Here is a 13143-nt window from a genome sequence, read left to right as displayed (position 1 = left end):
GCCCTAAGTTTATTCATCGGAACTTTAATAAAACAATATGTCCATGGCCTAGGGCAGGTATAATTTTCATAATTTATGGGTCTCTGAGACAGGAAGAGAGCTCAGGGTTTTATTGTGTTTTGCACGATAAATGGCATTCCAATTGTCTACATGATGTTCTTTAAGGACTCTAGTCTGGCAGGAACACAGGCCTTCTGGAGCCCACCTGGGCCTGGAGGCCCGAGGCAAGGGATAATTATGAGTACATCTGTATCTGTTAAGCAGGAGATGATTGAAAAACTCCCTCGCTTCCTTCTGTCATTAGAAGACACTTCCTATGCCGACACCTATATTGACATTTAACTGCTGCAAAGTTTGGAACTCCCTGTTCCCTTCCTCTCCCACTTCTCCCTTAGGTCTGGCCTGTGTCTTTCCTGTACTCAGAGAGACTTCGGGTCAACTGACTGGCTCCCTTCCCATTGGCCATAGTGAGGGAGGAAGTGGCTTCAGACTCTGAACAAAAAAATCCATCATCCATAAAGCAAGAGAATGGATGGAGTTCCAAGTGAGGCTCAAATTTAAATCAGTAGCTGGAATACCTGAAGTCTTTTATAAGCGATCACAGGGTAACAGGGGTCAAGTGGCCTTATGAAACCATGTCCAAAGTTATTGCTTCTAAGTAAAGACTGCATTATCATTTACAATCTTAAAGTTAATCAAGTTAGATTGATAGAATGCATCTCATTGTACAGATGAGAAAACAGGCTCAGAGAGGCTACGTCACGTGCCTAAGGCCACACAGCTGATGAGTGAGGGACTGGAAGGCCCACACCCAGCCTGTGCTCTGCATGGCAAGGTTTGCACTCACTGATCACACGCACACGCTCTTTTTTAGCCTGCCTGGACTTTGCTGACAGATTTGTGTCGGATCTGACTGGCCCTTTTGAGTAGTTCAACCCAAAACATTACGTCCCAACCCCCATCTAGAGGGCCCCTAAGGATACCCACCCTGCAGGCGTGATCCCACTCAAAGTCATAATCCCAGGAAGGACATCTGAGGTCACGGAGGCCCATGGTTCTTCGCCAAGGATCTGTGGGGGTTTAAAGGGAACCCTTTGACATTGTAGATAAATTTCTGTGTGTGTGTGTGTGTGTGTCTGAGAGACACTTTCCAGATTCTCAGGGAGGAACGTGACTCCCAAAATGTAAGAGCCCCTGGTCCAGTCCATCCACCTTCTGTATATGGATGGGGCTGTGAGACCGTATGAGGGGTGGCTTGTTGAAGGTTACAGTGGGTTAGCTGCAAAGCCAAAAATAGGAGCCAGGTTTTCTGTCTCCCGGCAAACTAGTTTTCAAGCATTTATGAGACACTCTCTAGTGTTTCTTACCAAAAAATCCCCCACAAGTGACATCAGACACAGTAATGCTATCAGTGATGCCCCGGCCAGTCCCACCTTGACTCTCTCATCTGCATGTGGCTCTTCCCTTGCACTCCTGCAACAGGCAGTGTTGCTGACCCATTCACTGGCTCACAGCCTGTCCCCACTAGAGCATGAGCTCTACGAGGACATGAACCTCGACCTCTTGTTGTTCGTGACTTCAGTGCCGCCTGGCTTTTGTCACAAGGCACACAGAAACTGTCCAGGGTTAAACCAACAAGCTCACTGGGCACTCCCTCCCCACACCACACCACACCCACTGCCCTGAGCATCCGGGGATCCGTGTTTTGATATACCCCACTCCTGTTGGGAAGCTTCCAGCACAGCATCTGGCATATGCACGGCAGTCGATAAATATTTGTTAAATGTATTAATTAATTAATGATATACTGAGAGGAGAGTCAAGGAGGGATGGATAAGTGGCCTCAGACTTTATTTCTGTCTTAAAGCTAGCCACAGGAGAGGATATAGCATTTTCGTTACATAATCAAAATGAACAGTAGGACCAGCTTCTACCTCATTTGGCTGACACAGAGTTATTTGTTACATGGATGTAGCATTTTCGTTACGTAATCAAAATGAACAATAGGACCAGCTTCTACCTCATTTGGCTGACACAGAGTTATTTGTTACATGCCAGGTACAGTGTCAACCAAGCACTTTTTACCTGCTACTTCCTTTAATCTTCATGCTGTGTCCGTACTTTCATTACCCCATTTTATAGGGGAAGAAACCGAGGTTCTAGAATGTAAAGCCACGTGCCCAAGGTTGTGCAGGCCTGACTCCAGGGTCCCTACCCCATGCATCCACCCATGGACATTGCAAGAGGTGTGAGCAGGGTGTCTGGCCAGCAGGTGTGGGGATGGTTGGCCTGTGTGAGAGGCCTGCGCTGGAGGCCCTGGCTGCATCCCTGTGGTATCTACCACTTACGGACCCTGAAGGTCCTTGGGGCCAGTAGTTTCCAGAATGGAATCTGGCAAATTCCTGGCCCTTGGCTCCCTTCGCCACTTGCCTGTGACAGAACATCCCCAAGGAGAAAAAAAGGAAACCAGTTTAGGAACTTGTGCCATTGGTTCTCCTAGCCCTTCCAGAACATGGTTATCAGAAACATTTCTAATGGTCAATATTGGACATTCACCATTTAGACCAGGCCAGCATAAGAATAATTATTATTTTCAACTTTGGGAAAAAGAATCAAGATACCATTTAATTTTTAAAAAATGTTTTTAAAAGTTGGATTATCTTTTTAAAAAATTACATGACGGCTGCAAAAAGGAAAACAGAAGGGAAAAAAAAAAACCCACCATATTCCCAGCTTCGGTTTAGCATTTTGGTATATGCAATTCATTCATTCATTTAACAAACGGTGAGCATCTGCTCTGTGCCAGGGACTGTCCTTCCAACTTTAAAACCACAGACGGGAGCACACTGCCCAAAGCTGTTCTGCAAAATGCATTTTTCACTCAATAATACACATAGACTTTCTTCCATATCGCTACAGTTCCACTTTCCCCTTTTTAGTAGCTGGTGTTGGTTGCACAGCACTTCATGTTATGGCCTTACCACCTTCCCTGTGACATACTCTGTTCTCCAAATCCAAATCCACTCCTCACCAGGACCCCAGCAGACACACCCTCTGCTTGCTCTGCCCAAGGAGGCCAGTCAAAAACCAGGAGTGTGTGTGTGGTGGGGGCAAGGAAAGGCTGCACACAGCACAGCCCGATGGGGCTGTCAGTGGGTGGCACAGGAAATTCCTCTCTCCCGGGAAGACCTGCCAAGTGGTGTATCTCTGACTTAGGGCAAAATCCTACTACATGGTATGGCATTCACCTTAAAGATGATCACAAAAATAAACAGGAGGGAACATGAAAGACTCTCCTGTCTTTAAGATAAACAGCTATCACTTGGTCCGTCAGCTGCCACGCCTGCACTACTTATTTATCCCATCCTTTCTTGTCGCTGCCCTTTTAAAACCCTCTAGATTCTCCCTCTCCTTATGTGTGGGCTGAACTTAGTGACTTGCTTCCAAAGAGCAGAGTATGGAAGAGGGGGAAATGGTCACTTTATAGTAGTGGAATCTGGCAGACTGCTCCTGGACCAAGTGGTCAGGGTTAAACATCACCTGTGTAAGTCACATGGACATCATATACTCTGTGAAATCATGTGATGAGAAGGGCGTGCTGCTTCTCCTATTCTTCCCAGAATTCCTAGCCTTAATCAAATCATAAGAAACAGCAGATGAAGCCAAACTGAGGGACAGCTGACAGACTGCCCAGCCAGCACTCTTCACCAGTGTCAAGGCCGTGAGAAACAAGACTGGGAAGACTGAGGAAACTGAATGCAACCTGGTAGAAAAACTGGTGGAATCTGAATAAAGCCTGTGTGGTATTGTCCAATGCTAACTTTCCAGTTTCGAGAAACGTACTGTGGTTGTGTAAGCTGTTAACATGAGGGCAAGTGGGGGAAGAATATTTGGAATCTCTCTACTATCTGCAACTCTATTATGTAAACCTAAAACAATTTCAAAATAAAAAGGTTTTAAGTAAATTTTTGAGAATTTTCAGTTTCTTCCCATTGGACTTAGAAAGTCAAAGTCCTCGTGGAAGTCCTTCACTGCACTTTGGTCTGCGGCGATGTACACGTGTTCATCTACTCATTCGCTACCTGTCTTTCCCCACTGAGGGCAGGTGTGCTCGCTGCTGTCTCTGCAGGGCCTAGACAGTGCCTGGCACGTTGGTTATCAATAATTTATTCCTTCCCTTTTAATAAATGAGCCCATCTCCTATTGATGGGCATTTAAGTTGCTTCCAAATTTTTGCTCTCATAGCTAGTGTGGCACACGCCTTGCTTGGTGCCCATTCCCTGTTTTAGTTTGCTGCCCCCAGTTTCTTCCAGAGTTTACCTCTTCGCCAAGTGATTCAGGAAAAAGTAACTGTTCACATCCAGGGATAAATCCTAAGGACAACAATCCAATCATGCTGGCCCCTTGCTGGTGATTGGTTCAGTGCACGGACATGAGCTACAGGTGAAGGCCAATGGGATGTAAAGGGAAATCTGCTGGGGGCTTTTGGGAAAAGTCTCTCTTCTTTTTTTTTTTTTTAAGATTTTAATTTATTTATTTTTAGAGAGAGGAGGGGAAGGCAGGGAGAAAGAGACGGAAAGAAACATTGATCGGTTGCCTCTTGCACGCCCCCAGCCAGAGACCTGGCCTGCAGCCCAGGCATGTGCCCTGACCAGGAATCAAACCAGCAACCTTTCACTTCACAGGCCGGCACTCAATCTGCTGAGTCACACCAGCCAGGGCATCATTCTTAAATGAGAAACAGGGAAGAAAGGCATACATTGTAGTGTCTTGTGACACCGGAACTGCAGCCTTAGTACCATGAAGGGAGCTGGTCTGAGGACAAAGACCAGCAGCTAGATGGCAAAGAGAAAGGGGGAAAGAAACTGGGTCCTTTTGACATTGTTGAGCTGCCTAATTAGTCAATCCCGAAGTCATTATACCTGGAGACTCCTTTTCTGCAAGTGAATATATCTTACGATTTAATCCAGTTTGACCTGGGTAGTTTTTGTGACTTCCAGTCAGAGGCTGGCAGAGCTGGCGCATTGTCTGTTTCTCTGCAAGGCTAGAGTTAGAAACACCACGGGCTTGGGAGGGTAACCTCAGGTGTGTAAGTACAAGAAGTCACCATTTTCAACCATTTCTGAGGTTTTCCTTGGAGCTACTGCCACAAACTCATGCTTGAGTGGGCCAGTGACCGTTTCGCAGAGGGCCATGTCCTGCTCTGTACACTGAAAGAGTTTGGCTGCTAGACTTCCCGTAGGTAGTGGCTCTTTCTACCCCCAGATAAAGAAATGTAGGAGGAGTTCTAGGTTCTTCAAAGTATATCTAGTTAGTTTATTGCACATCCCCCCCTTTTTCAAGGTGGGGGCACCCACAGAGCTACAACTCCTACAATCTTCCAAAGCAGATTCCATGGAAGGTTGTCTCTGAAATCAAAATCATGTTTTTCTTGTAATTCCAGGAAAGGGAGGGGAAGTCAGATCTTCAATAAGTCCCGAATTAGAAATAGCCTCCCCTAAGCCACCCCAGCTAAAGCTACACAGCTGGACAAGTGTCTCTTGCGGACTTTCAGATTGGAGCTCTGCCAAAAATGTGAGCAAGAATTTGGCCCATTGTTACTTTAAATATCCTGTGTCGCAGGCCATCTAGGAATGTCTAAGTATGGGAATTTTCCTTCTGAGGTCTGGGATGTAGATATAAATAACTCGTTTGTTAGAGTCTGTCTCCATCCTGCCTCTCCTAGCTTCAGTGGCCGTGAATAAGCCAGTCTTGTAAATAATGGTTACCAACTCGCTCGATGGGTGAGGCCAGTAGTGTAATGTATTAGGTGCATTTTTTTTTCCCTCTCTAACAATAACTTCTCCGTGCCAGGTGAGCTGGAGAGTAGCTGTTTCCAAGACTGTCTCAAACTTGAAAGTGCAGTCTGGGAGATCACAGTTGAGGTTGACCCATCTAAGCCTTTCCATCCTCACCATGTTGAAGTTTGAAGAGCTCCTATTAGTTAGGTTGAATAAGAAGAGATTTTTATTCCTGTCCTTCTCGCCATTTCTTTCCAAAGAAGGATCTGCTGGAGTTAGCCTTCTACTTGCATCTGTCACACAGAAGAATTAGCAGAGACAGCCTGTAGTTGCCTCTTTCCTTCTAGCTCTAACTTCCCTAGATTTCTTTGGCCCTGAGGTTACAAAGAAACCAAACAGGTAGCACCTGGGCTAAGACCAAAGCAGCTCCCCGCTTCTCAGGCAAGACTTCACAATGCAGAGTGTGCGTGGAGGGTGACCGCAGGGTGTGACCTCACAAGCCCATCCAGCCTCATCTCCACCTCACACCACGTCCTCACCAGATAGCATTTGTCTTCTGTCTGAACCATGGCCCAGCACAGAGTGTAAGCATCAGAGGACCTGGGTTCAAATCCTGCTGGACTACACACTGGGTGAACACACAAGTCACAGAGTCCCCCTAAGCCTCAATTTCCCCATCTGAAAAGTGGGGACAATAACGACCTATCTCATGTGGACCCCCGTCAGGGATCAGCAAGAGTCTGTTCCCAGCATTTACCGTGAGGGAAGGGCTCTGTAAATGAAAGAAACCAGCACAAAAGGAAAGGGAGCGCAAGAGGGGAGGAGAGAGAGAGGTAGATGGAAATAGAGAAAAGGGGACGGATGGGAGGGAGAATCACAGAGACACATGGGGACTTGGGGGTGGGGGGACAAACAGAGCCCAGATCCAGAGAGGGACACAAGAGGTGGGGTCTCTGGGGTGGTTTGGGAGGTCTGAGGGAAAAAGAGGGACGGAAGGGTTGCCTCTCCTGGTGGGGGTGGGGGCATATCTGTACATCTCCACCCCGCGAGGCGAGCAAGATGTTCATGTCAGAGCCCCCATTGCCTGACAAAGGTAACAAAGGTTCCGCTGTCCGAAAGGAAAAACTATAACTTGGGGTCTTCTCACAGAGATCAGAAACCCCAAAAAGGGGCAGGTGGAGCATTCAGCCTGGCTCTCACCCAGGACCCTGCTGCTCACCGAGCCGACTAAGGGCCTTACAGTACCAGGCACAGGCCTCTTACGTTCCAGGGTAAAGGACACAGACCAGAACTACAGAAGAAGTAGATGTTCTGGGGAGTTTTAGAGAGGGAGAACCGCAGCAAGGAAGAGAAGTCAGGTGACGTGCTGCGAATGGACCAGGTGGTGGTCAGGAATGGCTCTCTGAGGAAGTGATGTTTGAGACGAAACCGGTGAGAAATTCGAGGTCTGGCCTCGGGATCGGGATAAAGACTCGGCCTTCCCTGCAGGCCCCTTCCCAGGACCTGGTGCGTGTGAGCACACACGTGAAAAAGAACTCAGAGGCAGATCCGCAGGAACTGCTGAAGTAAAACATGACGGAGATGGATTGGATCGTCATTTCTAAAGAACTTGGTCCTTCCCCTGTCCCTCGGGAGGCCCTCCATGGGAAGGGGTGGGGGTGCAGACAAATGGCCACATAGCGATCTCCCCACGGCGGGCTATTTTCCTTCCTAACGATAGCGCCTCAGCTCACAGAGTATCTGGGCTTCCTCTGATAGCCAGGGGGGTGGGGGCTGGGCTTCACACTTCCCGGCCCCACAGACCCCAACCCATCTCCTCCTTCCCCGGGCTGCCAGGACTATAATTTACATAGAAAAAACGCTTAGGAGCCGCAGACCAGGGGGAGCCAGGGAAAGAGTTCAAGGCAGGATGCCTCCCCTTGACCCCAGTACAAGTTGAGTTGAAACTGCTCTCTTCGGGTCAAAGCTGCCAAAACAAAGTTAAAGGTGTAAAAACAAAGTGAGAAGGTCACACAGGAACGGGCCTCTCTCTCTGGAACCCCGGGGTAGGGCAGGGTGTGAAAAGGCCTTGCCTGAAAAGCACTTTTCAGCCATTTTAACTACAGATGCCCCTCAACTGCCATCAAAAGAGTGTGGGAAGGGGGGTATGCAGCACCAGCAGCCAGTTCCATCCGCCCAGCAAACACGTATCTTTCCGTGTTTTAAACAAGCCAAAGTCTCAACTTTCTCTCCCAACCTGCTCTTCCAGCAGCTTTCCCCATCTCAGTAAATATTTAATTTACTCAGAAGCTTAAGCCAAAAATCTCAGGCTCATTCTTGGTTTCTCTCTTTATTTCCCACCCTACATGTGATCCAGCAGCAAACTATTGGTTTACATTTGAAGATATCCAGAATCTGACCAAGAGTCACCACCTCCACTGACACCAACATGACTCCAAGCCACCCAACATTTTCTCTCAACTGGATTACTGCACAGGTCTCACTGCTGCCCCCTATAGCCCTTCCAGTTAATTGACCCTCTGAGCAGTGGCCAGAGGGAATTTACTGAGAATGGCCACCAACTGAATGGCCTTTGGCAGGTTATTTCGCTCCCCTGCACTTCAGTCCCTGCAACTAAACAAGGAAAATACTAAAAGCTGCCTCCTGAGACTGCTGTGGAGGTTAAATGAAATCAGATAAGAGTGCCTGGCATGGAGTAACTTCTAGTATTATGATTTGCCTGACATGTCACTAACCACGCTGTGTTGTAACTAGTTCTTCGAGTCGTCTCTTCCACTAGATTGTACGTAGCTAGAAGGCCTGGACCATAACACCTAAGACCTAGCACAAAGTCAGAAGTCAGTGCTCTGCTCAGGGGCTTCTCATTTCACTTAAAACAATATATAGAGGCCCCACTGTGGCCCAAAAGACACCGTAGGATCTGTCGCTGGCTGCATCTCCTCTGATTCACCTTCCTCTTACTCACTTCCTTCCCGCCACATGGCCTTCCTTGAGGTTCTTCCATCACTGCACGCGTGTTCTGCCTCTGGGTCTTTGCATTTGCTGGTCCCTTGGTCTGGAGAGCTCTTTGCCCTAATATTGCCATGGCTCATTTCCTCCCTTCATTCAAGTCTTTGCTCCATTGTTACCTCTTCAGAAGGCCCACTCTGGCTTCTCCTCTGCCTATTTTATATTTTGCCACCACCTGCTTTTATGTTACATGTATATTTTTCGTTTACTTATTTATTGTCTGTTTTGCCCACTAGAATGTAAGGCCTATGAGGTCAAGGAGATTGTCGTTTTTACCACTATATTCCCAATGCGCAGCATGGTGCCTGGCTCATCACAGATACTTAATAAAAATTTGCTAGCTGAGCTCTGGCTGGTGTGGCTCAGTGGATTGAATGATGGCCTGCAAATCAAAAGATTGCTGGTTTGATTCTTGGCCAGGGCACGTGCCTGGGTAGTGAGCCAGGTCCACAGTTGGGGGCGTGTGAGAGGCAACCGACTGATGTTTCTGTCCCCCTTTCTCCTCCCTTCCCCTTCTGTCTAAAAAATACACAATTAAAAAATGTGTTGGATGAATGAATGAGTGAATTTACTGAGCACTCTGCACCCTGGCATGTGAAAGGCTCCTTACATACTGTACATGCTTCTGTTCAGTCCTCACAGTTATCACACTACTAAGTGGGACCCCTATCTTAAAGATGAAGGAAACCAGGCCAAACCCTCAGCCTTCCACAGCAGGGTGAGCCCCAAGTAGAGGGGGCCCCACATGCTGTCCCTTCATCCCTGCTTGCTCCTGCCTGGCTTTTTTGCCTATTGGACCTTCAAGGTCACCTCAGACATCCTTGCTCCCACGTAGCTTCTCCTGCCCCGGGCTGGCCAGGTACCCCTCTGCTGCAGAGTATAGTCTGCCTGGCTTTCCGTCCCACCTCCAACAGTTAGGTGGCCTTGGGCAGGTTACTTCACTCCTCTAAAAAGTTTCTGCATCTAAAAAAGCAGAGAAAATAAATAGTACCAGCCTCATGAGACTGTTGAGAAGATTAAATGAAATAAGATAAATAATGACCTTTGAAGATCGCCTGGCAAGTAGTGACTCCTAATATTCTGTTTCAATCTTTCACGGCACCCTGGTGCTGTAAGTGCGCCAGCTGCTCCTGCTCGCTGGGTGTTACTGGAAGGTACAGACCACAGCTGACACCTAGCACAATGCCCGGCTCACAGTAGGTTGGCAATCACTGTTTGCTAAGTCAATAAAAGTAATAGTGAGGGCTTACATTTAGTGTGTCCTTTTTATGTGCTGGGCCAGCTGCGAAACGATTAAAATGGATTCACTCATCAAAGCCTTACAACAAGTCTATGAGGTGCTATAAGTTTTGTCATTTAACAGATAAGGAAACTGAGGTTTTCACAAAGTTTAAGTAAATTGCCACCCAAATTGTAAGTAGTGAAGCCAGCATTCAAACTAGAAGGAAGGAAGGAATGAAACAAATCAACTTGACCTTATATTGGCTTAGCCAACCCAGGGCTCAGGGAGATTAGTGTACACTTGTGTGTAAAAGGGAAGCTGAGAGCTAATAAACTTGCAAATCTCCCGCCCTGAGCCCCTTACCTCCCTCTGGCTCCAGCCTAAATAATACAATGGCCGCTGATTGTTTCCTGCTGCCCAGATGCTATCACTTTGGCAATCAAGCACCCAGCTTGGGGTGGGGGGCGGATCTGGGGCATTGTCATTGTTCACCTCTGGGTGAGGGCTGAGGTGTGGAGGGGGACTGAAGATCCACGGGCTTCTTTGAGTCTCCACTTCCCTCTGGACAAATTCCTGTGGAGGAAATCATCAAGCCCCAAGGGGCCCAGCCCAGCCTGCAGCCCCGATCCTGCTGACTGTTTCAAAACGGGGAGAGAGAGAGAGGAAAAAAAAATTCCACCTCTGAACACCACATTGGGGGAGGTTTCCACTTGCACTGAGTTTTAACCCCCTCCAGGGACTGTCGGAAGCGTGCAGCTGAGGGCTGCCAGCGCGTAGCACACAGAGCAGTTTGGGCTTGTCCGAGGCTGGAAACAAACTCCAGTGAGTTGGTCTGGTCTTTCAAGAGTTGTCCTGCTGGCCGGGGAAATGTGTGCAGAGAAGAGAATGACAGGTGTACAGTTTGAAGGCCCAGTTGTCAGAAGTACGGGGTAGTCCGATGAGCATGGGTATGGGGCCAGCCTTGGGTTCAGATGTCAGCTCCACCACCCACTGTCTTTTCTTTGCCTCATTTTCCTCATTTGTAAAATGAGGAACATAAATCTCACTTCACACTGTTATTGGGATTAAGAGGGATGATGGTTGCAAAATGCCAGGGTTAGAGGACATGGTAAGTACAAGGCAACATCTTAGTTCACTTCCCCAGAGGGAGAGGGGCCCCTCAGCCTGGAGGCCCAGAGACGCTAAGGACAGCTGCCCACAGAGCGGATCCCCTTCCTGATGGCAAGCGTGCCATTGTTGCTGTCCAGGCCCCATGGCTGTGACTTAGCTGCTGATTCTAAGTCACCATTACACTCAAGAGCATGAGTTGACTTTCAGAGGACTCTGAGATCCCTGGCTCATGTTGTAAGCATGGACACTGACCACAGCGTTCAAGGCTTCTCGTCAATAATTAATTCATCCAATTAATTGTATTGAGCACTGACTGACTGACTGTCAGACCAGGATCTGAAGTGAGCAAGACAGACATGGAGCCCCCCCTCTGGAAGCCTGGTCACACGGGTGGGAGACGCGACACAGGCACAGTGGGAAAGCTGAACACAAGCCCCTCGTTGTGTAAGCTCTGCTGGGGAGCCCCTTGATTATGAGTTTTTAGCAGAACTCCTTTTAAATACGTGAGATGAATGTGCTATTTGTTGGAGCGAAGAGAAGGAAACTCACTGAAGCAGCATCCACGTGTGTCGTCATGGTGCCAGCCTCTCAGAGCCGCCAGCAGAGGAGGGCCCCCCTTACAGGTAAGGCTGCTGGGACTCGGAGGCCAGGTGTCCCTCACACAGGGACAACTCCCTGCTGGAGCCAGGATCGAGCACTGGCTCTCTCGACCCCCCAAGCTGGTGTTCTGCCCACTCTATCAGAGTGGGAAACATTAGCACAGCACGTCCCTGTCCTCTGGGGATCTCAAGCCCTCTGAAAATGGTCCAGCTGCACAGGAGTTCAGGATCAGACCTTAGGGAGCCTTGAGTGCCAGAGTCACATGTTCAGTCTTGGCTTTTTGAGCAGGCAAATAGCAAGTTAGGAGCTGTACTTGAGAAAGAGGAGCACCACCCGGGAGTGACCATCGCAGAAAGAACATAGTATCAGCTATTACTGTTGAGCCCTGTGCTTACCCCAGTCCCACTGTCATCTAGGTCCAGTCAGAGATGAGGAAAAAGGGGATCAGAGAGGCTGAGCCATCTGCCCAAAGTCTCATGGCCAGTATGAGGGATTTGAACTCATGGCCCATGTTCCTGACCACTGCCCTGCCCTTCTCGGTGAGAGGTCAGGAACTGGAGAGAAGGTTGTGGGAAGGGAGAGGCTGGTGGTCAATGGAAGAGACCTGCAGAGAACTATCAGGAGGCTTGTGCCTCCCCAAGCCCCGGTGCAGCTCTGTGTCATTGTCGCACGACAGACTTTGCCTTTTCTGCTGGGTCCCCTCCTAGATGGCCCTTCCCCTTCTTTTGGTCTTTTGAAAGCTGACCCACCCATCCCAAAGGCCCGTCCCTTTCCTGACCTCTAGTCATTCTTGGTGCTTCTGAGCACCAACCCAGCATTTGAAGCCAAGACCAAAATCTGAACCTGTCATCTCTTGGCTATGCAACTTGGGCTTGTCTCTGCCTCAGTTTCCTCATATGTCATAAGAACTAATTCATTGGGGTTCTCTAAGAATTAAGGGCAACAGAGAATATGCACATGCTCTAAAAATGAAAGAGTGACGTTTTTATGTGAAAAGTTACTTCTTCTTAACTTTGCCACATTGCCCCACTAGATTATGAGCCGAGGGTGTTTTTGCGTCTTGTCTATCCTTCTGCAGCAGACTCCACAGCGGACCGGTCATGCCGAGGCCACCACTCTGGGTGTCTTGCTGGGGAAAGGCCCTGGGAACCTTCCCACTGCCCACCAGCCCCTTCCTGAGTCTGGCCTGGCCTCTGGCTTCCGAAGGCAGCAGCAGCCCTGCACAATTCACCTCCTTCCCTGTAACCCTCTTCAGGATTAGCCAGCCAGGAGGTCATAAAATGCAAAAAAGTGGGAGCATCCCACAATTGTAGCAACCTGGACTCCAAGGGAAGTAACCTGTCTGTTGGTCTATCTGCCTCTGGGGAAGTGGACCATAAATCCTCCTCTTAGGGCCTGGTGAAAGGATGTGAGCTATTTATA

The 13143-nt window shown here is 48.6% G+C and overlaps 1 protein-coding gene across 1 annotated transcript in view; it reads right to left on the bottom strand.

The window, feature by feature from the left end:
* Nucleotides 1–1697, bottom strand: part of LOC128779380 (uncharacterized) — a 291217-nt gene extending 289520 nt beyond the window's left edge. The window contains exon 1 of the mRNA XM_053912489.2: nt 988–1697. Within this exon, the coding sequence (XP_053768464.1) occupies nt 988–1208 (221 nt within the window). The 5' untranslated portion in view covers nt 1209–1697. The remainder of the gene's footprint in view (nt 1–987) is intronic.
* Between the last annotated feature and the right edge of the window lie 11446 nt (nt 1698–13143).

Source organism: Desmodus rotundus, chromosome 10, assembly GCF_022682495.2.
Source record: "Desmodus rotundus isolate HL8 chromosome 10, HLdesRot8A.1, whole genome shotgun sequence".
NCBI classification, from domain to species: domain Eukaryota; kingdom Metazoa; phylum Chordata; class Mammalia; order Chiroptera; family Phyllostomidae; genus Desmodus; species Desmodus rotundus.
The sequence above is the reverse complement of the archived record's forward strand: the minus strand, read 5'-3'. Positions and strand labels throughout refer to the sequence as shown.